This window comes from Nilaparvata lugens, chromosome 1 (genome assembly GCF_014356525.2).
Source record: "Nilaparvata lugens isolate BPH chromosome 1, ASM1435652v1, whole genome shotgun sequence".
NCBI lineage: Eukaryota > Metazoa > Arthropoda > Insecta > Hemiptera > Delphacidae > Nilaparvata > Nilaparvata lugens.
The window spans coordinates 60,059,068-60,086,578 of record NC_052504.1 but is presented as its reverse complement, the minus strand read 5'-3'; the positions used below and the strand labels follow the sequence as shown (position 1 = coordinate 60,086,578).

The window sequence follows — 27,511 nt, the reverse complement described above, 5'->3', positions numbered from 1 at the left end:
TTATCTAACTGAAGATTGTCGATTGAACTGTATAAATATAAATTCTATTCTGGAAAATTTAGGTTGAATCATCCTTATAATATAAGGATTATATTATAATAATGCAATTCAGAAAACAAATATATTTATTATCTTAGTATAGATTATGTTTTTGTCTAGTAATTGAAATAATGGATGAAGCGGTGAGTTTTTGAAATATTTTTCTTTAACATAACCTTGAAAACAGTGTCGCATATTTATTTATAAAATTCATTTTATGTATTAATTAAGTTAATTTATTGCTTTTAACCCATAAAAAAATCTAAAAGTGAAATGTTCATTCACTTAAAATGTCACAAGATAGTTGAAAATTAAAAAAAATCTAGACCAATATTTTGAGTGACCCAATCTTAACCTACTGTGCCTGACCTTTTAAAAGATGATAAAAAAGATAATTTTGAATAAAATTTAGAATTTAGAAATAGGCCGACACATCTAGAAAATACCTGAGTCTATACCTAATTCATGCAGGTGAACGGGCTAGAGTCAAGAAAACTTCAATTAATCTTGCCATGCCTGATTTACTAGGTTTCTACTATAAACTAACACTACACTTTGAAATAATTAAAAAAATACAAACAACTTCAATAAACATTGGCAACTAAAATCGAACAACAGAAACAACAATTTCATGTTACTTTGTTGACATTCTTCATCTGATTTGGGGGCGCATTACTATCCCTCATTTAGATAGCAATACGTCACAAAACCAAACAATATCAGTCATAAAATAACAAATTAATTTCAACATGAAATTACTCAAGAAAGAAAAGCCCGTTGAACCCAAATTTCGTCGATAGTAACCCATATAACCCATTTCATAATAATTTTGAATCCCCACTTTTGATTGACATTCTCGAATGAACATTTGTTTCACTACACTGCACTTTCGTTGGTCTGTACGTTGCTTTATCGTCGGGGTTACAGTACCTTGTTTTTGGCGGTGAACTTTTACCGGTTGAATTTGGCTTGACGGCGACGTCCTCTTACGTTCCTAGACCTGTCGTCTGAACGGGTGTCTTGAAGCGGTGTTACATAAAGTTGCAGAACCAAAGGGGTGGTACATGAAGTTGGTTTGGGGGCACACATGAACGCTTAGCGGTTATTTGAAGAAACAAATATTCGTACATGAAGAAGAAACACAATTAAACCTTCAGGACATGGCACTACTAGAAAATTTAAACTTTAATAAAAATAAAACTAGCTCCTACATTAACTAATTATAAAACTTATAAACCTGCCCAAAAAGGGCGAAACATAGTGACTACATCTTTACTCTCGTAGTGCTCCTAGCAAAGTGTCCTCCGAAACGTAATCTGGTCTCTCGACTGGGGAATCCCCACTACTGTATTTAGAAACAGGTCTCCTATTGGGCGAAGGGAATCAATTTGACCAATCGTCGCGTGGCTTCTAGAGCCTTTGGACCAAATAGTAACTGCAAAATCGGTAGTTTGTTATAATTTCAATGCTTGCTGTTTTCCAACTTATCGCACTCTATGTCGCGACACGAAGGCTAAGTTTTAGAGATAATTCCATAATCTACATTCCTCGACGACTCGGAGCCACAATTTTTAAATATCTATCATGGGAAACTCGAAGTCATGGCCGTTCATAATAGAGAGAGAGGAAATAATTTATTTCGCTAACTCACTTACAATAATGGCTCTAGTCTATTGCGTATTAAATTTACTATTATAACTTGGGAAAAGGCCTGAATTAAAAAGAGTGCTCGGCACACTACCCGTGCCAAATCTGAACAAACCAAGCCTAATCTGTCCTACAGTAATTATATAACCCACAGTATGGCCATTGACTGTCACATGGTACAAATCCGCCATTAAGATTCCAAACAAACTCTATAGTCCAAATAAAAACAACACACCTGCCGTCCACCTGAGCTATGTTATTAACTGAAATCAGAAACAGCAGAGGCCCCAGGGCAGAGCCATGAGGCACTTCAACAATCTCTGATCTCAGAGAGAACTCTATTAGACAGCACCGCCTGTCCGCGACCCCCCAGGTAGTCCTGTATCAGTTTGAGAGGAGATCCACCCACACCATAATGCTTAAGCTTGTCCATAAGAATAGCATGATCAAGTCTTATAGTAGCGCTCGTAGAGTAAACATCTTAGTAGTTTAGTTTCACCGTAGTGATAGTTTTCAAAACAATCATCTTTCATCAATAAGTGGGTCACTGGAACATAACCATACAGCAGCTATCTTCATACGTCATCGTCGTCGGATAGATGAGGTCACTAACCAAACAACCGGATGGACTGATCCCGAAATTCGAGGAGGAGGAATAAGAGGATAGCTTTCCAGGAAACTAAAGACTCAAAGTACGAGAACAACCGTGTAAAATGGAAACTGTTGAACAATTATTGCTGAGTGAATTCAACACAGACATAATGAACATGAAGAGTATCTCTTCGGAATTCAAGGAATGGGCTACGTCAGAATTAAAAAAAAAAAAAAACAAGGTTTCCAGAGCGGAATATGATAATTTCTTAGAATTAGTTCAGAAATTAGCATTGGTAATTGTAAAAGTAGAAACGAGAGCAGTTACGATTAGCCAAATAAGTGATTCTCTAGGACATCCGAAAATTCACGACTCATTACAGGACATAAGCAAATCTGTTCAGGAAATTATTAAACATAATGACAGGCCTATTACTTACGCAGACATGATACAACTACCGAAAAAAATCTACTTCAAGCGACTACCAGTCCATTCAAGTCAGGAAAATCCTTCCAAAAGAACAGGTACTCTTAATTAAACCCTCAAATTCCACCGGCAATGAGAAACAAGACAGTAAAAAAATAAAAGGAACACTGAAAACCAACATCGCGAGAAAGGATAACATTAAAATAAAAAAGACAGTACCCGTTAGAGGAGGAGTTTTACTCATTGTTCTGGATTCTCTAGAGGACAAAAAGGAATTATTGAAGAATAAAGCTGTAAATAATGATCAAATCAAGATAACTGAGCCCCAAAATAAAAAAACCCAGGATAATTGTTTATGATGTTCCATCTGATCTCACTAACAAAGAGGTAACTGAAGAAATATATAACAAAAATTTTGTCAATTCAGGGATAGAAAAACAAAAATTTGAAGAAGGTTGCAAGCCATCATTCAAATTAGGGCTGAAAAACAAGGATTCCGTGCATTGGGTAGTAGAATGTGAACCAGAAATTAGGAAAGCAATAATTAATAAGAAAAATTATTTATAGATATGACATCATGTAGAGTTAATGATTACCATGCAGTGCAAAGGTGCTATAAATGTCAAGTCTATGGGCACATCACAAAACATTGTAAAAGAAGAAGACATCTGTGGTCATTGCTCCATCACAGGACACAACATCAAAACCTGCCCTCCCATTGATAAACCTCCAGTATGTTTCAACTGCAAAAGAGCTGATAAGCCCTCAGACCACAAAGTAAACTATCTAAAGTGTCCCAGCTATGTGAAAGCATTGCAACAATCAATTGTAAAAGAAGAAGACATCTTTGGTCATTGCTCCATCACAGGACACAACATCAAAACCTGCCCTCCCATTGATAAACCTCCAGTATGTTTCAACTGCAAAAGAGCTGATAAGCCCTCAGACCACAAAGTAAACTATCTAAAGTGTCCCAGCTATGTGAAAGCATTGCAACAATCAATTGATCGAAAAAATTATGGAAGTGCTTAAAAATATTAAAAATAGAATTTCTAGCTCAAAATCAACAAATGAATTCACAGCATAAAATTAATATAAAAATAGATATTCTAGATTTCCTATCTATTAAAAGAACAGAATTGATAAAACAATCAGCGAAAAGTAGGACGTCTTTGATTTTCAGCTTTGGTCAATATACAGATTTTAATTTATCATTAGCTCGCTGGAATAAAAATAGTTTACGTATTTCAGAAGGCCTTGCACATTCAATCAAGAAGAAAACGCTGAGTCAAGATGAATACAATAGCTTACTTACTGTTTATTTACAGAACGTAAATAATAGCTCAATTCGGTTTCATCTTGTTAAAAATTCATTGACATTGATATTAGCGCAAAATAATATTAATGAGGTCAATTAGGTATCCGTGACCTCTTACTGGTAATAGAAAAATATGCATCGATAAATAAATACAACATTACGATTGGAATAGATTCTTTTGATATTGACTCCGAATTTACATGCTTGGAGCTTTTAAGTTTAGTAATTAAAACTAAAAACCTGAATTATGTATTCTATTACAGAGGAATAAACAATCTAAATTTTTTGGATATACCACATGAAAACGATGGCTCTGAAGATTGTCCAAAAGAATACCTACCTTATGATTCTATTCTCTATGTTTATTTGAACTGTATGATAGAACTCAGGAACTTTATTCAATAGTATGATGTTCTGAATGCGGATTTATGTAGGGGAGTACTATCATCACTGAGTAGTAATATCTCTTCTTTAGCAGCATGTATTCAAGAGATAAGTCGAAACGAGATGAACATCTACGACAATCGACTTAAGACTTTCCTGTGGCCGACATCCACTACATATCGAATGGGCTTCTGTTTGGAAAATGAAGGAAAATACGTACCCTACAATGAACAACAAAGTCATTCTTAACTAAGGAAAAGTATATTCTAGTCAATAGAGACACCCAAATCATGCTGAATGCTGAGCTACTGAAGAATATTCTAAAAGTTGACATCACAAATTGTAAGATGCCAAAAATAACTTGGATGGATGGAGTTCCAGGGTGTGGTAAAACTCACTTTATTCTTCAGCAACATACACCAGGTAAAGATCTAATTTTGTGTCAGACAAGAGCTGAATTAAATGAAACTAGGCAAGAGGTGAATAGAATTCACAAAAGTAAATATGAAAGAATAATTAAAAAGGATTGTAGAACAGTTTCATGTTTTATAATAAACGGATCAAAAAAGCAGTACAATCGTTTATTCATAGATGAAGCAGTATTAATGCATGCAGGTTTTGTGGGATGTGTCTCATCTCTCGCTGGTGCTTCTGAGATTATTCTGCTAGGAGATTCAAACTAAATAATACCTTGCATAGAGAGGAGTAAATTAACAGCTGAATGGTCACACATTTCATCTCTCTATGAGAAGAGAATCCATCAAACAGTAACTAGAAGGTGTCCAATAGACGTCTGCAACATTCTTTCCAGCTACTACCAGGACATTGGTACAAAAAATGAGGTCCTGTTATGCGTCAGACCTCCAATATCAAATGGAGAAATTGGACCACTTGACCTCACCCTCTGATCCTTACATTCACTTAGCTCGAGAAGAAAACAGTGCTAGAAGAGCTGCAATCAGAATTTCATACTTCAATCAAAGTAGGCTACATACAATTCATGAAGCACAGGGCTTAACTCACAAGAATGTAGTTCTGATAAGAAACAATAAAAAACAACTTAGAATAACAGCACACATGTAATAGTAGCAATGAGCAGACACACACAAACCTTCAGATATATCACAACAGGGCAAGAAGATTTAGTGCTGACCCTAATTCGAAAACTAAAGGATGTTAGTGGAGAGTTTCTCTTAAGCTGGAATGAAAAAAACATGGAAAGGATTAATGAGAGTTTAAATAATCAGTAACAACAACTTATCAAATTTGCTCAGCTTCGAGGATCTTGATTATTTTGAAGAAATAAATGATGAAGTGATCAACAACAGTCAACAACTTTGTGCAGCATTGAGTTCTTGTGATTTGAGCATATTCTGTCTCAATATAAGGAGTATCAGGAAGAATTTTGATAAGCTGATGATTCAATTGTGCGACATTAATTTTTCTTTTGATGTTATTATTCTAACCGAATGCTGGATTAGGACTGAATTTGTACTCCAGTCCATTCGAGGATATGATGTATTTTCCACCATAAACAACCCATTACAAAATGATGGTGTAGTTGTTTATGTTAAAGATAGTATAAATGTACAATGTGTTGAGCTACGGATTAACCAGGCAAATGTCCTACATATTCGGTTGGATGCAGCAGACATAAAGTGGAACATCCTTGCAATATACAGATCACCGTCCTTCAATGATATTTCAGATTTCCTGAGAGACTTAGAATCTATCCTGAATGAATTAAGAGGACAACAAGTCATATGTGCAGGAGACTTCAAATTCGGCCACATCATCAATTGAATGTCTATTGCGATCTTCTAAGCGAGCATGGGCTCAGACTCTGCATTAAGCAAGCAACCAGAACTACAACAGAAACTACTTCATGCATAGATCACATTGCTACCAACTCCAGAGATGATCTTTTTCCAATCATTTATGAATCAGCAATAACCGATCACTTCACTACAATTCTAGGAGTGCAAAATAATTCGAGAAATAGTGCAAATGAAACTGGAACACAGGAAATCAACTAGAAAATATAAATTAATAGCTTGAAGAATGAACTACTGAATGAGGAGTGGATTCATGTTTTAGAAGATAATAATCCAGATACATCTTATGACACCTTCTTATCAACTCTGAGACAACATACAAAATAATATCAAGCAGCATCAGCGGCAGAAGAAGTACAAAGCCATCAAACCATGGATTACCAGAGGTATAGTAGCAGCAATAAGAACCAGAAATCTACTTAACAAAAGAAGAAAGGAAGACCCAAACAACATTAACTCAACCAACTTCTATCGTCGGTATAGGAATACACTCACAGCTTTAATTCATGAAAAAGGACCAATTCTATAGAGAGAAAATGTATGAAGCTGGAAAGGATAATAAAAAAATGTGGAAAGTAATCAGAGATGCTACTGACTCTAAAACAAAAATGAATTTGAATGCTATTAAAATAGATGATAGGATTTTCAATCTAAAGGAAAATCCAGAAATTGTGCTCTACCACATGAATAGCTTTTTCACAAATGTAGGTGAAGAAATGGCGGATACAATAATAAATTCCTTGAGAAAACCACTAGACCAAACCATATCACAATATAAACCTGTTACAAGAACTCTACACTCCATCTACTTTTACCCAGTAACTGAAGATGAGCTTCTTGAAGCTATTAGTAGTTTGCGAAATGACAGTGCTCCAGGACTTGATGGAATCAATAATAGAACACTGAAGTCGATAAAAAATGTAATTGTGAAACCATTAATTCACATATTTAATTTAAGTCTGTCAAAAGGAATTTTTCCAAAAGCTATGAAAGAGACATGTGTTTGAAAGAGACCATTACATAAAGCAGGCGACAAAACAAATGCCACCAATTACAGGCCTATTTCACTTATAAGCAATATTTCTAAGATTTTGGAAAAACTGGTAAAGAAACGTTTTGTGAATTACATGGAAAAAACAACTTACTATCTAGGAATCAATTTGGTTTTTGTGAGGGGAGGAGTACAGAATATGCGGTATTAGAATTGTCAAATTTTGTCACAGATAAGCTAGAAAAAAACAAAAAATGTGCAGCAGTGTTCCTGGACTTAGCAAAAGCTTTTGACACTATTAATCACAGTTTGCTGCTGAAGAAATTAGAAGCCATGGGAATTAGAGGAGTTCCTCTAGAATGGTTTAGATCTTACCTCTGTGACCGGCGTCAGAAAGTCAAGGTTGAAGAACATCTCAGTTCAGAGGAAACGATGAAGTTTGGAATTTCCCAAGGAACAGTTCTTGGGCCAATTCTGTATTTGGCATATGCAAATGAGCTATGTTCAATTCAGATAAGAGGGAGAGTCATAGCTTTTGCTGATGATACGTGTATACTATTTGAAGGAAACACCTGGGAGGAAGTTTTTAATCTGGCACAGGAAGAATTGATGAAAGTCGATAAATGGTTGAGAGAAAATTTGCTTACAGTAAATGCAACAAGAACGAAATTTTTAGCCTTTTCTCTGACAGAACGGACGAGACTACCGGATTCTTCAATAATTGTACATGACTGTGGAAGCACCAACAACCCGTGTGATTGCCCTTCAATTCAACAAGTCAATGAAATAAAATATTTAGAAACAATAGTGGACAACAAATTTAAATGGGACGAGCACATTAATCTATCAATTACCCAGATCAGGAAACTTCTCTACAAATTCTATCAACTCCGTAAAATCCTCAACTATGAGACATTAAAAACTGTTTATTTTTCTTTAGTGCAATCAATTTTAAGATACGTCATAATTATTTGGGGAGCTACGAATTTTATACATGTTGAACCTCTCTATAAACTTCAAAAACGAATACTAAAAATAATAGGCTTGAAGGAGAATCAATTCCCCACGAACATTCTTTTCAAGGACAGTAAAATACTGAGTGTAAGACAACTCTACATCCAGGTTATCATCACGCGAATGAGGAGAAACAACGAACACATAAGACTGGCAGATAATAACCATCAAACAAGGCAGAGAAACACGAATTTAATAGTACCAAGGATGAACACTACATTTGGGCAAAGAAACCACATATTATATTTGGTACTAAAAATTTACAATTCAATACCAAGTTACATTAGGGAAGAATTCAATAGACACAGGTTCAAGAAAAGTTTATTTTCCTGGTTAGTTGATATTGGAGTAGAAAATTGTGAAAATTTAGTTAGATTGTAAATATTGAAACTATTTATTCTTCATTCTTTTCCTTCACTAGTTTTTCATTTTTCTAAAAATTAACTTTCTTATTATTATCCTTAATAGAACATTAATATTTATCTACTAATTTCATAATTTTGTTTGTATTTTAGAATGTTACTAATTTCATAAAAAACTTTAATCCCATATCAGTAAATGGAGTTTGTAAATAGTAATTATAACACGCAACAAGCAACTAATAACTTATACCCCAACACATATAATTTATAGTGGGGTGTATATTTATTCATTGAATTATATTTGCCTATTAAGAAATTATTCAATGCATAAAACTTCATTGTTTTACTTGTATTAATTGTTATAGTATTCTAATTTGTAATGTAATTGTTTTTTATGAATAAATTCGATTCGATTTGATTTGAAGTGTGTCGAAGGCCTTGCTGAGATCACACAAGGTGAGCCCAGCAAGCTCACGCGTCTCAAGATAATTAAATATCTTAGGAAGCAGGAAATCTACTGATATCTTTTTCCTGAAAAAAAAGCGGGTGGCTGCAAACAGGCCACACTGATCACAATAAACAAGGAGTTTCTCAGCAATCAGAATTTCAAATATCTTTGATATAACAGACACGATAGGGATTGGCCTATAATTAGTAAGATCATGCCTATCACCCTTCTTAAAGACAGGCACTGTCTTAGAAACTTATTTAAGTTGAGATGGAAATACATACTGCTGGAGACACAGATTAATACAATCAGTCAGAGGAACAACAATAAGAGCCAATACACCCTTAATAGTAGCACTGGTCATACCATAAATGACTCTACTAACTGAGTTGCTCAAACAGTTCACAACCTGTGAGGCATCATCACATGTAAAATGGCGCCAGGTCAGAAGCTAAAGAGCAGGAGGCTGAACCGAAGCTGAGAGCAGTTCCGCCGCCACCACAGGGGAAGCTCGGATCCCCTTACAAGTTTCATTAATGGCGCTGGTCCACGCGTCATGAAGATCATCCGCAGATACTGGAACAGCACCAGGAGCTGACACTCCTGCAGCTGCCCTGATGACACCTCAGGCAGCTTTGCACCTATTAGGTTCCCGGTTAATCAGCTCAGAGTTGTAGCGCATTTTGGCTGCACCAACCCCGATGATACGATCTCCTCAGTCCCATGTAGGTCCGTTTAGAGGACAGAAGTCGATCAGCCCGAAACCGTTCATATGCCATAAGAACCAGGTCCCTCAGGTCTAGAAGGTCGTCCGTAATCCACAGTGCACCACGTTTACCAGGCCTTCCAGAGAGGACCCGTTTTAGTGGAAAGAAGTTGTTGAAGCCAGTCTGGAATCGATCAGAAAATTCTGTGAAATAGCGCTGTGCATCAAGATGAGATCCATCAAACAAATCCAGCGCCAGTCAATCAATGTCAAATAATGTAGAAATCGCTTACGTCCACCCTGTGTGATAGGTCGCACCCAAGTGAATCGATAACGCCCTGCAGGTAAAGAGGCAGGTACTGAGGAGAGGATTTACAATCGAACAACTAATGTTATTGCCAATGTTCAGATTTGTAACCACATTGTCCAATCTAGTGGGCTGCCAGTTAGCTACATAGAGGTCCAGAGATACATAGAGGTCCAGAGATCTACCTTGTCCTGTTGTCAGCCTTCAACATGTCAATGTTGAAGTCACCGCCAACAATTATGTAAAAACGTGGATTGAAGTTAGCTAACTGAATGACAAGTCCTTGAAGTGAGTTGAAAATTTTTGAATGCAACCAGCTGGTGACCGATAGAATGTAACAATGTACTACTTAGCATGCACTAGGGGTACTCATGCAAATTAATGCTATTTTTCAGCACAGGGCACAGAAATGTCAATGCAGTTGAAGTGGGCAATCACAGATGTGTCTATAGTGAGGTCCACGTTATAATGGCAGTGGCACAGTCTCCATGTTGGCCCAACATGGTAATGCCTAGTCCACATCTAGGCCAGAGCTAGCAAACCATCCATCCACACACTGGCGTTTGTTGTCATTGGCCTCCATTGGGCCAACATGAGGATGCAGCATTAGCTATGCTATGCTATGCTGAAATATGTCTCTTTGGGTATCTATGTAATATGGGTATCTTTGATACCCATTGAAACATGTTGTGACTTGCATGTTGCTGCGAAAATCAAAATTCGAAATGTACTGACTAGGCTACAGCTCTATAATAAAGTTGAAATTATTGCTTTCCTTTTAACTTTTCTACTGTTGATAGTATATAATGGAATTAGTTAAAAGATTATTTCAGTCTCAATATTCTTTATAAGTATGCAATATTTTAATTGATCGCCTTTCATGTATCTTATAAAACTGTAGAGTAAGACATGAATGGAAACAATAGAAAATGGTCCATCCTTTAAGGGATTCATTCTTGAATCTATTCATTGCTATTCTGGCAAACAGAAATGAACAAACATCAACTACTATAACCCATATTTTAATACTGAGCACTATTACTTCCTGAGTTTGATATTCGTCTAGTTTTCAAGTGACAAAAGCCTTTTCTTATGTTCACAGATCAAGATCGAGAAGCAGGAGGATGAATTTGGAGAATGTGAATTTGTAACTAGCAACGTCAAAGATGAGTCATCCTCACGCAATGGTTCAACTTCCAATCAGGCATGTATTCCATCATGACTAGAATATATAGCCTAAGTAATGCAGTTTAGTTTGTGATATTTCATCAAATTATAATTAAAACTTATTGCTGAATGGTTATATTAATAATCAATTAACAATATATTTCATATTAATTATGAAATTATTGAAAAATATAATTTCTTGCTTAATAAAATATAATATTATTGTTCAAAATAATCAATTATAATTTATCAAGCAAGAAAATTTATTTTTCAATAATTTCATATTGAATTTTCATAATCAAGATGAAATATTTTGTTGATTAATTATTAATTCTACATTGTTAAAAGACGATCTGGCAACATAGCAAAGCGAGAAAGAGTTAGCGCTATCCGCTTTGTTGAATGATAGACAAGGATGGCAATACCATTGCAAATCAACACTGCCATTATAACGTGGAGCTCACTATTGTAGTTACCAGTTGCTACAACTAATTTCCCTGTGTGCAGTGTGCTTTAGACATGGGCTGCTTGACTGGCCACAATGCAATTCTCAAAATGTTATTGAGTATTCAGTAAGTTTTATTATTCTTATCAATTTCTAATTTTCAAAAGTTTAATAATTAGTCTAGTTTTACAAGTTCCAAAAATTGACTTTGCATAACTTATATCATAAATCTCTGGCATTGAAACACAAATGAACGTCTCTTTTTCCCAAAATTTGAAGCTATGCTGATTATAGTTGCATGGAGTAGAAAAAGTTATCAAATTCAATGTAGATCTTCAAGTTACTGTATGATCTAGGATTGAAAGAGAAGAAACAATCTAATGTGCTATACATTTAATGACGAAACAATAATAATTTGGGAATATAATACTGTGTATAAAAGATATAAGCATTACTCTGCATCAAAAAGTGTCAAACAGTCGACCTTATAAAGTTGCTTAACTATAAATCAGGCCCTTTTTTCAAATCCATGAATTATCTATCTTGTGGAATTTTCTTTTTATTGTTACTGATTTGCTATCAATTTCGCCAGCATTCATTTCAGACTAACTAAAATGGGAAAATGTTGAAAGTGCGCTACTTACAAGTCAACTGATCAATAGTTCGAGTATTCAACCAATACAGTTATGTTGTTAACCTTCCGGTAGTCGCGCCTTACGCAATCACACGAGCAGTCGCGTGTTATATTTTGTACAACATCCAATTTTCCAAATGTTATGTACTCTGTTTACTGTCAAAACATATTAATTAATTGTATAATTACTTTTTCCATCTTCTTGGATTATTTTACGCCTATGAACATTTAGATGATTAACATTTTATAGCCCTATAAGGTACATCAAGCAAAGCCATCAATTCTGTGTTATTAGTTCGTTTACAGTTCCCGTATACAGTCTTTCCCTATCTTATGCACTGTCGCGACTTAATGGCACCTAAAGACTGAACCATTGCTCGGTTGATACTGCAACTCAGTGGAGTGATGGGGGGAAAGTTTTGGAATGCATAGGTGACTCATTCACTGACACCACCCCATTCAATAGTTTTGTGCAGCAAAAAACTGACACTGTTGTACTTTTTACAACAGCGCGACTGCCGGAAGGTTGAAGACTAATGAAGCTCCATAGAGTTGATTCTGCCTATTTGAGTGCTTCCAAACAGCTGAAAATGTTCATTGTAAAGTTATATATTGATAGAGTTAGATAAATTCAATTAATAATGCTGTACTATAGATAAGCAATTGAAGAATGAACTCTCTGTATTGTTTTCAGATTCAAACTGCTTTCCATAGTATGGAGTACCATGTTTGTAAGTATACACATTAATCATTATCAAACGAAAATCCAAAGTTAAATGCTGTGAACCACCCCGAAGACTTATGCTACTGCAAATATTGACAACAGGGTTAACAGCATTTAACTTAGGATCTTCGTTCAATAATAATTATTTATCGATGAGCATCTGAATAAATGCAATTTCTTATCTATTTCCATCTGTATATACATATTACTTCTTTTAGTTTCCTAGTATTTCAATTGTTGATTTGAGTCCAAACTTGGTTATGAAATCCTAATTATTTTACATAAAAAAAAACTTGAGCTAAACCAATAACAGGCACTGGAGACCCACGAACTATACTGAACATGTATGTGCAGGCTTTACATCAAAGTTATTAAAAAATTAGCCTATGTTGATTCATTGAATTATGTTTAATGAAACAACATCTAGCTTCTGATTGAATAAAGTGTTGTCTCCATTACATTACTGGTTGAAGTTGATTGCTATTGCTAGATAAGGCGGTTTGAATAAGGCGATTGAATAAGGCGGTTTAGTCCAGTCACTATATACATTAGTGCTTGCAATATATATTGTAGTTCTGATTTTTTAATATTATTATTTGGATACATGAGAGAAGTTCAGAACCAATTTCTTCATGCAAAATATCCTTGTGCTAGATAGAGGGTGCCCCTCAAACCTTGTATTTTCGGTTCATTTTCCAGTTTTCAGCTATTTCTGCCAAATCCAGTAATCGGACAGAAAAATTTGCTCTAGCCTTTAGGACACCACAAGGATCAAAATTTCAAACACTTATAACTTTTGACACAATGCTCAGATTTCATTATACTACACTTCATTCTTCTCGGTTCGTCAAGGCGGTCCAAAATCATGCATCATAAGTCAAATTTGGTCGAAAAATGGAAAATTTATTGCTGAGTGTACTTAAGCCCATATTCCAATGCACAAAAAGTGGCCTACAATCTGCATTGTGCCAAAAGTTATAAGTGTTTGAAATTTTGATCCTTGAGGTGTCCTTATGCGCGCCTCTCCACTAGGAAATACTGAAATGAAGTGCAACTAACGGGTGAATCTCATAGAACATAATCTCATGATCAAATATCATTGTGAGGACAATTTAGTTGTTGATGATGGTTGAAGCTGAAAATTAGTTGTTTTTCACAATTCAAAGAGCATTTTTGTCAGGTGTACCTGAAAATGTATATGATATAGAGCGCTCTACCTGATCTCAGATTGAAGAGCACAAAAACACGCCCAGAGTGATTTTGAATTATACATCAATTCAAGATATTGTTGATCAAAAACTAAAATTCATCAGAATTGATTTTTTCTTTAAATTTTACTCATATTTGAAAAATCATAACTCAGTACTCATTGGAGATAGAGAGCTCCGAATAATCTCATTTTATTCAGAATTTTATAATCTAAAAAAAAGGCTAGATCAAATTTTTCTGTCCGATTTCTGGATTTGGCAGAAATAACTGAAAACTGGAAAATGAACCGAAAATACGAGGTTAAGGGGCACCTTGTATCTAGCACAAGGTCTTTCACAGAAAATAAATTTGGGATGTTATGATTATTTCATACGATGCATATGTGTAGTTTATTCCACTCATAAAAAAGTTTGTCGATTACCAACTTTTTCATGTTTTGCGATCCAAATTCACGAACTTGATCCAAGAAATTGCCAATTATTAGGAAAACAAAGATCAGATCTTTTCAAGCTCGAGTTACAATTTAAACAAAAAATTTCAAGTGGAAAAGATTGAGCATGAAAATCTCTACAATTAATGTTCAGTAACATTTTCACCCAAATTGAAAATAAGCTCGAAATTCGAGAAAATGTGATTATTCAATTGCAAACTGTTGGCAACTGTTGATTCTATTAAATCATTCACTATGAAGAGATAGCAGACCTGGTGTGTTTCCAGCGTTATTGTCCTGTCACCAGCTGGCTCAGATCTTTGAATAGTAGACTTGAGATGCGCGTGAACACTAGCGTCAAGTGATCAATTTTCATAACGGCAAGGAAAGTTGTGTGAGTTCGCCACACCAGATTTCTGGTAATAATAATATGACACTTACTGATCTTCAAAAACTCATGATTGCTTTTCGAAACTAGATTTTTCTTGAAAATATTTATCATAATATCAAACACTTAACTTGGAAAATTCAATAAACATTTTTTATTTTATGTCTCATAATTTCCCTTCACTTCATAATTTTACTTTTATTTCAGGTGGAAAAATTGCAAAAGTAATTGTTAACAGACTGGAAGATGTATCAACATCTAGACCACAAATCAAATTTCAGGTAAAAAATATTTTCAAAAATACATTCAAATTTGAATGTTCATTGTTTTAGGTAAGAGGTAATAGATATATTCCAAACATAGCATGTGTTGGTGTTTTATGTGAAACATTAGACTCTCCAGTCAAGTAAACTAATATTTTTCTGTACAATTATTTTTATTAATGTTGAAAAATTATCATTTTTAGAGAATACTTATGCATGTAAATATTTCTAAAGTGGGTTAAATTGTGAAATTTTTATATCCTTGAAATGGTTTTAAGTACATCTATATTGAATTAAACACAATTGAATGTCAATTACTGATGTTATAATATGTCATTGCATTGCAGTCCATTTGCTCATTGGTTGATGTGGGATCCTGTCCAACTAGAGAGATAAGCCAAGAATGCAACTTACTTTAATATAAAAGAAATTACCGTTTTTGAAGGAATTTCCCTTGGAATTTCTCTTTCACTGTATCAAAATTTACTCTTGTTGAAATCAGTGTTATCTCTACTGACAAATGATAACAAGGTTTCTTATAGATGCAACAAGTGGGATAGATGCAACAAGTTTGACAGTGGGCCTACTACTTATAGTCATTCATTGAATAGCCCTACCAATAGATATAGATATAATCATTATCTCTGTACAAGCCAGAAGCAGTAAGCTCAAAGAATCGCCGTATTTATTTCCTCTCATTTCATTCAACCTCTTTTTAATTCCTTTGATCTCAGGAGCTACCTCATCTGAACCAAGGCCTTGAAAGCTCTCTTGGCGCCTCCTTCATTTCCTATTTTATCCTTCCTCTTTCATCATTTGTGATCGGGATTCACACTATAAGGTAGAATGACTAGAACCCGGAATGAATGTGACAAGGCGAGTTGTAACATATATCAAAACTTAAATAATATGAAGGATGACCTTATTAACCAAGAAGTAGTGGAATTGGCAGTAGCTGTTCACGGGACTTTATCTTTGATATGTGATAAATACTCTAGCGAAGCAATAATTGACTTAGTTCCTGATATTACGTCACTTTTCAACAAATACGATGCGGCGGTGAAGGTGAATATTGACTTACAAAATTATCTTAAGGATATGGCTGAGGAAAATCTGTTGCTGGTTAAGTCCTTGGAACTAGAGAAAAACAAAAGAAAACAACATTTTGAAGAGTCTCTCCAATGCGAAGAATTAGCTGATGAAGAAATAAAATCCCTTAAATCAGAAATAAAGACGTTGAAAACAAGTCAGCTTACATTGAGACAGGAGTTAGCTTCAAAGAATGAGATAATTAGTCTTGTAAGATCGGACTGTGAAAATCTTCGTCTCCTATCTCAACCAGCATTCGTGACAGATGATTTTATTAAACCTAAGCAAACTGCCAAATCTAAAAGTGGTACTTTGAATCCATCAGTTCAAACTGCAAATAGATTTGCAATATTAGATGAGGATGATTCACATTTCGCGTCACCTGCCAGCAGAGTTATTCCGAATAGAACGCAGACACGCGGCTCTTCGTCAGCTGCTTCTCCAACACAGCGAAGAAGGACTACTAGGACTGGGGCCTTCAATATTCAGTTTTATGCTGATAGCCAAGGGAGGGATTTGTACAAATACTTCAAAGATGATACTCATACATTCACAAGTATGATTAAACCTGGAGCTCGATTCAGGGAGGTGGTGAAGGAGAGCAGTCAAGTGAACGCCAATGATATAAGTGTTTTTTTAGCCGGTACAAACGATCTAGCTTGCAATGAAAGGAAGGAGTTACATTCTGCTCTTAGAAGCAAACTACGCGATCTGCAGAGCCGTCGTTCGGGGAATGTTCTGGTGTTCTCGGTACCTCACAGGCATGACCTCCCAAGCTGGTCGGCAATCAATAAGGAAATCCAAAGAGCAAACAACGAGAACTCTATTATTTGTAAAAAATTTAATAATGTATCATTTGTTAATATTAACAATATAGGAGGAAGATTCCATACATCAAATGGACTTCACTTGAACTCTTTAGGTAAAAGGTTTGTATGTGATAGAATTCTGCAATTTGTGCATAAGCTAGACAGCAATAAGGAACTGATACCTGACCCAATCCCCTTGAAGAACAATGATACCGATTGTTTTTTAGGACAAAATCTGATGAATTTAGACTGAGTAGACTTGATAGTGATTGCATAAATTCAGATAGTAACGGATATCCTACTAGCACTAAAACTAACAGACGTAAATCAACAGATGTTAATTGTAATAGTTTACTTATAAATGATCAGTCATCTAATTTAGTAGTTGCTCATTGGAACGTTCAAGGCTTGATAAATAAATTGGATGAACTCACAAGTTTCAACTGCAAATTTGACGAAGACATATTATGTGTCTCTGAGCATTGGTTGGATTCAAATGAGCTGGCCGATATTGAAATTAGTGGCTATAAATGCATCAGCGCATATTGCAGGCCTACAGGGCAAAGAGGTGGATCTCTGATCTGTGTAAAGTCATCCTTAATTGCAGTTGAAGTTCCATTTTTGGTTGAATTATCCGTCGATAGGGTTTGTGAGATTTCGGCTGTTTTGATATATAATGTTATTTGCATTGAAATATATCGTGTACCTTTGGTGAGTAATTTCGAGGCTTTCACAGAGACGCTTTTCGGCATGCTTGATGTTTTAAATAGCAATAATAGTTCCAATGCTAGCATTATCCTCTGTGGGGATTTTAATGTAAATTTGATGATGGATTCTAACAACAGTATGGTCTTTAAAAATTTGCTGTCAAGTTTCAATCTCAATTTAACAATCAATGAAGTTACTAGACCAGGTGAATCTACTCATTGTGAGGGGACGTGTATTGACAATATTGCCACATCAATTCATTTTGAAAGGATTATCTCAGCAAAGGTTGAGCCGATGATTGTCTCGGATCATTTTGCTTTAGTGCTTAGCTGCCAACTTGATGTGACTGATCATACAGCTTCAGAATCTTCAAGAGGTAATAATAAGTCCAAAAGAATTATCAGACCACTTAATTACTCTAATATTGTTAGATTTGAATCAATAATTTCAAGAACTAATTGGTTAGATGTTTATGCATTCAATAGTATTGAGGATAAATTTGCTCATTTTTTAAATAAATTTCTTTGTATTGCTGATGCAGCTCTTCCCATCAGATGTGTAGAAAGTGGCAGATGTCCTCCAGTAAAACTATTGTGGTACACTGAAGAGATTGAAAATATAAAGGAACAATGCTTACTTATGTACGACCTCTATAAGATTTCCGGTTCTGCCACTCATAAAAGCATGTATAATCAGTTGAAAAGATCTTTTAAAAAGATGGTAAAAAAGTCTAAACTCGATTACAATAACAATCGTATTTTGCGTGCCAAAAATAAACCAAGGGAATTGTGGTCAATAGTCAGAGAAAATTTAAATAGGAATGAAGTGGCTAAAGGTGATAAAATATCTAGTCATACATCAGATGGATTCAATGATTTTTTTATTGACAGTGTAGATAAAAAATTGCGTTCAATAGCAGATCCTGTCCATGACGTTTTTCATTATCTTGACAATTACAAAAATTCATTGCCAAACTCTTCAAATTCAAAACCATCTTTCTCTTTTAATCTTACGAGTGTTGAGCAGGTTCATAGTGTAATACTCTCCTTAAAGAATAGTGCTTGCCTTGATGTGTATTGCTTGAATTCTCATTTGTTGAAACTGGCTTCTCCTCATATTTGTGAGGTACTAAGCTCTCTGTTTAATGATTGTATTCTTGATGGCGTTTTTCCTAATAGCTTAAAATTTGTCAAAGTAATTCCTCTTTTCAAGAAAGGTTCTGCAAGTGAGTATAATAATTTTAGACCAATTTCTATCATTCCAGTTATTTCTAAAATCTTTGAGGTTATTTTGTATTGTCAGATTGTTGAGTTCTTTGAAAATAACTCACTGTTCTCCAATAGTCAATTTGGGTTCAGACCTAATAGAAGCACTAATACAGCTATATCTGAATTCATGGAAAACTGTATCTATTCCATTGATGAGAGGTGTAATCTGCTAGGCAGCTTTTATGACATGAGCCGAGCTTTTGATACAATATCTCATCCCATCCTATTACAAAAGCTCAAATTTTATGGTTTCGATGATATGTCAACCAATTTAATTGCCTCTTACTTGAGTGATAGATATCAAACTGTTTTTTACGATGGCTGTTTTTCTAATTATTTAAAAGTATCATCAGGTGTTCCACAGGGTTCCACACTTGGCCCTATCCTCTTCATTATATACGTTAATGATCTTCCTGCAGCAATCAGTTGTAAAAATGTAAAACCTTTTATGTTTGCTGATGATTTAGCTGTTCAAATAAAAATAATAGTCTTTCTGGTAGCTTGCATACGGTTAATGAGATAATTGAAGATTGGACAGCTTCTAATTCATTGTGTCTTAATAAGGACAAAACTCAACTTTTGGAATTTGGATTTAGATTACAACCTGACAATGCAAAGTTTCTTGGTATAACAGTTCAAAGCAATTTAAAATGGGACCTACACATCAAAATATTATGTGGCAAACTATCGAAGGGAATTTTTATATTGAATAGATTGAAGTTCATTGTTGATAAGAGTGTTTTAATTTCAGTGTATTTTGCTTATCTTCATTCTCATTTGTATTATGGTGTTGTTGCCTGGGGTAATGATACGAATGTAAAGAAACTATTTGTGTTACAGAAACGAGCAGTAAGGGTTATTGCTAATGTGAATAGTCGTTTTCATTGTGTGGATTTATTTAGAAAATTCAACATTTTGACAGTACCAGCTATTTACATTCTTGAATGTCTTATGTATGTGAAAATTAATTTAGCAAGTATTTCTGTAAATAGCAACGTTCACAACCATTACACAAGAAATTCTGAATCTCTTAGAGTGAACCAGTGCAATTATGCAAATACATTGAACTGCTTTAAGGAGTTTGGTATAAGAGCTTATAATAAGCTTCCTGCACATTTGAAGGAGCTAGAAGTGGGTAAATTTAAGAGAACCATGAAAAATATTTTAATAGAAAAATGCCCGTATAGAAAAGAGGAGTTTTTAATTTGAGGGTATTTTTGTTTGCTGTTTGTATGCTTGTGTTTGAATTTTTATTTCTATGAATGTAAATACCTTTTATTTACCATGTTAGATTTATTATGACGATGCTATGCATTTGTATATAAATGTTTTTCGCAATAAAGAAATCTTGAATCTTGAATCTTGAATTGACTTAAATTTGATAGATGTCCTGATAGTATACCAGGAGAATTACATTTTTGTAATGTTCGATGACAACAATAAAGATTGTTGATTGAATATCTGCAAATTTACAGTGCTGACTGTCTGGTATTAGGCAAAGGCAACAACCTACGTCCTGTCCACTCATCTACAGTCCAGTACTCTACACTCTATTATGCAATGAGTAAAATGGGGGTCTGTTGCTTGAGAGCTCCGTTATGTAGCAGCTAAAACACCATTTATTCGATCTATGGGGATTTCAAGCTTTGATGATTCTCACTATCAGAGTGTTACCTGATTAATTGATGCACGTAGTGATACAGCTACTCAGCAGGCATGTATTGTTGTACAATCCTCTTCGAGATTTACTGTCTATAGCGTTATGTACATTGAATTTATTATCTTCCTTTCAACTTCGTTCTATGGGAACAATATAAAATGGTCCATCCTCTAAGGGATGCATTCTTGAATCTATTCATTGCTATTCTGACAAACAGAAATAAACAAACACCAACTACTACAACCTATATTTTAATACTGAGCACTATTATTTGCTGAGTTTGATATTCGTCTAGTTTTTAAGTGACAAAAGCCTTTTCTTATGTTCACAGATCAAGATCGAGAAGCAGGAGGAGGATGAATTTGGAGATTGTGAATTTGCAACTAGCAACGTCAAAGATGAGTCATCCTCACACAATGGTTCAACTTCCAATGAGGCAAGTATTCTATCTTGACTAGAATAAATAAGTAATGCAGTTTAGTTTGTGATTTTTTCATCAAATTATAATTAATACTCATTGCTGAATGAAAACTTTTCTTCCAGATTCGGCAGAAAAACAGTATAAAAATTGAAAATTGTAAAATGTTCTATTAAATAACCAGAGTAATCTTTAGTAGGCCTATAATAAAGGAGAAAATCGGCTCATACAAGTAGGGATAGGAAATACATGAATGACGGCTGAACTACTGATCTGAAATTTTGCATATAGATTCCTAATTTACTTAGTATAATTATAGGCCTATTTTTAGTTCAAGATTTCAGAACGTCAAGTTTTCAAGCTTCAGACACTTACAGAGCACAGGTCACCAGCTTATTATTATTATTATTAGCGCATGGCTTGAATTGTGAGGAGTCCCACAGGAAGACCAGCTTGTTCAAAATAGATAGATAGAATTCTATTTCCATCAAATTCAAGGAACAAAATCAATGTCTATATCGCAATATTGCCAATAACATTATAAGTGTATGAATACAGAAGAAAATCCATACTTTATTGTTATACAATAAGTTGTTAGTTGTATATCTTGACATTTTTGACTAGCGTTCTTGTCTGTTTTCTGTTTACACCCACCAAACTAGCAATCAGTTTATCTAGATCTAGAGAGCAGAACTTGAAGGCTCCTATTTCAACTTCAACTACCCCTCACTCGCCCAGTGCACAGTAGTACCTCTTGCCTGTCCAGGTGTACAGAGTGCAGACGAATATCTGTACAGTTATAGATCTTTGGCCAACGTTAACGTGAATGGCTGGCCTTAACTTGCAATTTCGAAATTATTGGAAAACATTACAATCACTATCATTAAACTGGAATTATAGTGATATCCATAATAATTCAAGACAGCAGTCAAATTCAGTAGATGCTGTTCCTTCACGACTTACAGTACCAATATTTGTGTCTTTCACATGAAGTGTAACAAAAATCGATTGTCTTCTCATTTTTTGTGATGTCAATATTGCAGATGGCGAGAGTTAAGCAGGAGAATGATAGCAGCCAAGAACCAGCGCCAGAGTGCAGCATTGCATGCTCTCAAACTGATGATGATTTCAGCCAACAAAATTATCTAATCCCTGGCTATAATCTGATATACATAAAAGAGGAAGAATATGGTGAGATTCATGTTATTACTTCATTCATTTTTATTCCAATTCTTAACTAAATTTTCTATTTATTCAACAGTATTTTCATGTTTTGAGAGAAAAAAGATAGGCAGCCATATACATAACCAATCATTTTCAGACAATTCAACCTATATTTATGTCAATTTAGAGAAAGCCAAGGTCTTGATTAGCAATCATAGATCATTATTCTCACGTATCAATGAAAAAATTGCTCATGGCATAATTTATTTGTTATTATTTCTGTGATTTTTCACAATTTAACTATAATTTGTTTTATGTACTATTTCTACAATTATTACTTTATTGTCTTTATTCTGCTTTAATCATTTACAAGTTGCATTATTGATGTTTGTAGTTGAGCAAGAGGCAGAAGGATGTTCAGTGGAGAGTGAACCGGAGATGTGGCCTTCAAACTGCAGCACATCTGAAACTGCCAATGCAACAGAAGTGGATGGACTGAATGTACATTCAATCTCTCCAGTAGAAAAGTGCACTGAGCCAACTGTGGCTGGCAAAAAGATCAAGCTCTACAACTGTGCTGACTGCAGCTATGGAGCCACACAGATCGGTAATTTGAAGAGACACATGAGAAAACACACTGGGGAAAAGCCTTTCAGTTGTGAGTTATGTGACTATAAATGTGCTCAATCAAGTGCTTTGAAATTGCATATCATAACACATACAGGAGAAACACCTTTCAGCTGCGAGTATTGTGAATATAAATGTGCTCAATCAAGTGCTTTGAAATCACATATCAGGACACATACAGGAGAAACACCTTACAGCTGCGAGTATTGTGACTATAAAAGTGCTCGATCAAGTGCTTTGAAATCACATATCAGAACACATACAGGAGAAACACCTTACAGCTGCGAGTATTGTGACTATAAATGTGCTACTTCAAGTAATTTGAAATTACATATCATAACACATACAGGAGAAACACCTTTTAGCTGCGAGTTTTGTAACTATAAAAGTGCTCGATCAAATACTTTGAAGGAACATATCAGAACACATACTGGAGAAACACCTTTTAGCTGCAAGTTTTGTAACTATAAAAGTGCTCAATCAAATACTTTGAAGGAACATATCAGAACACATACTGGAGAAAGACCTTTCAGCTGCGAGTATTGTGACTATAAATGTGCTCGATCAAGTGCTTTGAAATCACATATCAGAACACATACAGGAGAAACACCTTTCAGCTGCGAGTATTGTGACTATAAATGTTCTGATGCTTCTAATTTGAACAAACATATAAGAACACATAAAGGAGAAACAAGTACTAGCTGAAAATTTGTGACCACGTGTACTCATTCAAATTTATTTTACTGTGTTTCTTAGGGTGGCAACTCATAACAGGAAAAGTGTGTTGAACATGTGTGTACACTCATGTCGCTATACATTGTTGTGTCATCACAGCTGAAGGCTTCAAACAACATTTTTTGAGGTTCTGAGTGAGTATCGGCTCACACGTCCCCCCTCCTCTATTCAAATTGCCAAAGTCGCCCTGGGCTGGCGTCTGGGGAGGGGTGGAGTAGGGGATGCTGCTCACAGTGTGGTGTGTGCCGGTCGCTCTAGCGCCTGCCGGTGGATGGAACAGCCGGGGGAGCGGCCTCTTGGGGACTGCTGGGCTCCTCGCGGTGTTCGGTGACCTCCTGGCACTGGGTAGTGTCCTCCAGTATACCACGGTTGTCATCTCACAAGACTGAAGTTCATTTCTTTTCAGGAGATGGTAGTCGTGCTTTGGCACTACCTGGTGGGAGGGGAATCGCAAGGAGTGGTGGGAGAGTAGTGGCAGTCATCACCATCGTTGTAGTGCATGGCAACAGGTCAAAACTTTTCAGAAATGGTCTCCTGTCTTCTGAAGTAGCCATTGTCACTGATTCCGGTTTGCTTCCAGATCAAGTAGCGTTCGGTTTATCCTCTTAGTGACCCCTACAGGTCACCATAGGTCACCTGACCTGTTTTTTTTTAGATAAATGAATAATTTAAACTCAAATAGTGCAGAAATAAAAAATAAACAACATCAATTCGGAGATATAAAAAACCTAATCCCAACAAATTTTACTGAAAGCCTTTTGCTGTGATGACACAACAATCTATGATAATATGTGTATCATGCATGTCTTACCGTTAGTGGCCAGCCTTATGAAATCATCCTTGCAATTTCCATTACCTACTCACAAGCATTACCTGCTCACATGGTTATCATCCACAATAAAATTATCAAGTCATTTGATAAATAATATTATGTTGATATTTTGCTCCACCATCTCAACCAACTCAACTGCCTCCTGCCTCATGCTGCTTCATCCTCTGCTTCTCCCTCAATAGCTCTCCTATAGTGAGATCCACGTTATAATGGCAGTATTTGTTTAACATTGGTGTTGCTTTCCTTGTGTATCATTCTTCAAAGCAGAAAGCACTATCCTTTTTAGTCCTGCCACATTTCCAGATCCTTTTCTAATCATGTAGAAATATAATCAATTAACAAAATTTTCAATCTCAATAATTATGAAAATTTATTATTAAATCTTCAGCAAATATACAGGGTGATTCTTAATTATGGTAAAATAATTTAATACGTGATAGTAGAGGTAAAATTAAGAAAAAAAGCTCTTATAGACATATATCCATTAGCGCTTCATTAGTGAGCTATACAGAGTGAAAGATTTCACCCGGAATTCAGTTCCTCTGGAGAAATACACCGGTGCTGAATTGTTTGGGGACTAGTTTTTGAAAAACTTATGGTGAATTTATATGGGAAAATATCTGAAAAATTGAATAAAACTAGTCTGGAAGCTGTAGTGTGAGTATTTTTTGAGAAAAAAGTTGAAATATGCAAAAAATCTACATAGAAAAACACAGACTTCTACGTTTGATGCCTAATAACTTTCTTTAATAACCAGTAAATTGATAATTTTTTGCAATAAAAATTGTAGAGAATTTAATTCTGGAAAGAATTATGTAAGCTGTGTAAACTGAATTCAAATAAAAGTTAAATGAAATGTATTCTTATGTAGTACATTACACCACAAAAATTTGCTGTTTTATGAGGAGAGAACACTAATACCTACATAACTCAGCTAGGTTGTAGCTGATTGCAAATAGAACATGGATTGAAATAACTGGATGATTGGTGTAGAATAAAATGACACATGACACAAAATATTTCACTGTTACAAAAATGGACTGTATTACGCAAGAAGATCAATGAAACAAAAGATCTTAATATTACAAGTGTTTCGCACTTTCACTCAACAATAGTCAAATTGTCTGTACTTCATAGTTCAGAACTAATCACCAACACTCAGTTCATACATAGGCAGCATGGCCAGATGGGTCACAGAATTTACACAGGAAGCTCTTAACAGAGCGCTCACAAAATGATACAAAACGGCGGTAACATACCCCCCACCTTGAAGGTATGCCTTCTAAATAGAAAAAAAATAATTTGAAAATATACAAAGAAAGAATAAGCAGTAAAAAGTTGAATCAATTGTTAGGAAATGGTAATAAACGCAATTTGTTTACTGGTCTTTTGAGTTCGCCATTGGTGGTTTTTACTGTAGCTACTCTAACACAATTGTCACGTCCAGGATGAATTGCAGTCACTCTTGCAAGTGGCCATTTGAAGGGTGGTAGGTTGCCTTCCTTGACAACCACCATACTGCCTGGTTGAATAGCAGAGGAGTTGGACTGCCACTTGTAGCGCTGCTGCAGGTTGGAAAGGTAGTCCTTTGACCAGTGTGCCCAGAAGTGCTGTTTCATTTGCTGCACATGTTGCCACTGATTGAGCCGATTTTGAGATATATCTAGAAGAATGGGTCCTGGAAGGTCGGTAAGAACAATGCCAATCAGAAAGTGTGCTGGAGTCAGAGCAACAAGGTCTGATGGCGACATTGGAGTAATAAGCCGGGAACTCACACAGGCCTCTATTTGAGTAATTAGAGTGATGAACTCTATCATTGTTAAGCATGATTGACCAATAACTCTTTTCAGGTGAGTTTTCACTAGTTTCACCGAAGATTCCCATGAACTGCCAAAGTTTGGTGCACTTGGAAGCTGAAAGTGCCACTTTATACCCTCTTGAGCAATTGAGGTTTGGAATTTTTCACTGTCCAAGATGTGTTGAATTTCTCTTTGGGCTCCTACAAAATTAGTTTCATTGTCAGAGTACATTTCTGATGGTCTCCCTCTTCTGGATATGAAACGTTGCAGTGCAGCAATGAATGAAGCAGTTGATATGTCTTCAGCTAGCTCAAGATGAACTGCTTTGCAGCTGAAGCAAATGGATACACAAATGTAGCACTCTGTTCCTTGTTGTCCTTTTTTACGAGAAGGTTTGACAAAAAATGGGCCACAGTAATCGACTCCAGATACTGTGAATGGTCTCAGAGGTACAGTCACTCTGGCCGTTGGAAGATTACCCATCAGCTGCACCTGTAGTTTTGGGCTGGTTTGGAAGCATCTCACACATTGGTGAAAAATATGATGTGTAAGATTTCTGCCCCCTGAAGGCCAATATCTTTGCCTAATTGTGTTCAGCATTGCTTGAGGTCCACTGTGTTTTGTTCTCACATGAACATCATAATGCAATCAGTTCAACAATTTTGTGTTTTTTAGGTAACACAATTGGATGTTTTTGATCCATTGGAAAATTGGAGTTTTGCAATTGTCATCCTACTCTGATTATTTCATCTTCATCTAAGTAGGGATACAATGATAAAAGTTGACTGTGCTTGTTCACAGACTTTCCTGCCTTGAGGTTGGTAGCACTGGCTGCCTCGATTGTTTGCTCTAGTGTCGTGTCTGTTATTTTTCATATTTTAAAATGTTTTCGATAGTTTTTCATCAATAATCGATAGATTTTTCATAAAAGTTAGTGATGGACTTTCAGTAATGTGTATAGAAAGTTTGTGATTTATTGGAACTTGGATTTATTCAGAATTTCATTTGTTTCTAACCTAGTGGACATTGCAAGAAATTGACAGTTTGATTACACTTTTCGAGCTTGATGAACC

The 27,511-nt window shown here is 35.4% G+C and overlaps 2 protein-coding genes across 4 annotated transcripts; one reads left to right on the top strand and one right to left on the bottom strand.

Annotated features, from left to right (window-relative positions):
• On the top strand, positions 1-24,733 carry LOC111062709 (gastrula zinc finger protein XlCGF57.1-like). 3 transcript variants are annotated; one of them, XM_039438417.1, is made up of 8 exons: positions 1-182; positions 10,465-10,573; positions 11,172-11,273; positions 13,010-13,046; positions 15,274-15,347; positions 21,195-21,299; positions 22,325-22,472; positions 22,840-24,733. In XM_039438417.1, exons 1-8 carry the CDS (start codon positions 175-177, stop codon positions 23,775-23,777), a joined length of 1,521 nt encoding a protein of 506 aa, XP_039294351.1. In that variant the 5' UTR covers positions 1-174; the 3' UTR covers positions 23,778-24,733. The 3 variants fall into 3 exon arrangements, with proteins under 3 accessions (XP_039294351.1, XP_039294358.1, XP_039294364.1); XM_039438424.1 differs by lacking the exon at positions 10,465-10,573; XM_039438430.1 differs by lacking the exons at positions 10,465-10,573; positions 11,172-11,273.
• Positions 24,734-25,982: 1,249 nt separating this feature from the next.
• On the bottom strand, positions 25,983-27,038 carry LOC111056874. Its single transcript, XM_022344284.2, has one exon. The coding sequence runs from the start codon at positions 27,036-27,038 to the stop codon at positions 25,983-25,985; it is 1,056 nt and encodes a 351-aa protein (XP_022199976.2).
• Positions 27,039-27,511: the final 473 nt, after the last annotated feature.

Bases quoted from the DNA above. Each gene is read 5' to 3' on its own strand.
- LOC111062709 (XM_039438417.1), top strand. The intron at 11,274-13,009 runs GCATGTATTCCA...TATTGTTTTCAG, and splicing joins ATGGTTCAACTTCCAATCAG to ATTCAAACTGCTTTCCATAG. The intron at 22,473-22,839 runs GTGAGATTCATG...TGATGTTTGTAG, and splicing joins CATAAAAGAGGAAGAATATG to TTGAGCAAGAGGCAGAAGGA.
- LOC111056874 (XM_022344284.2), bottom strand. From the start codon at position 27,038: ATGCTGAACACAATTAGGCAAAGATATTGGCCTTCAGGGGGCAGAAAT.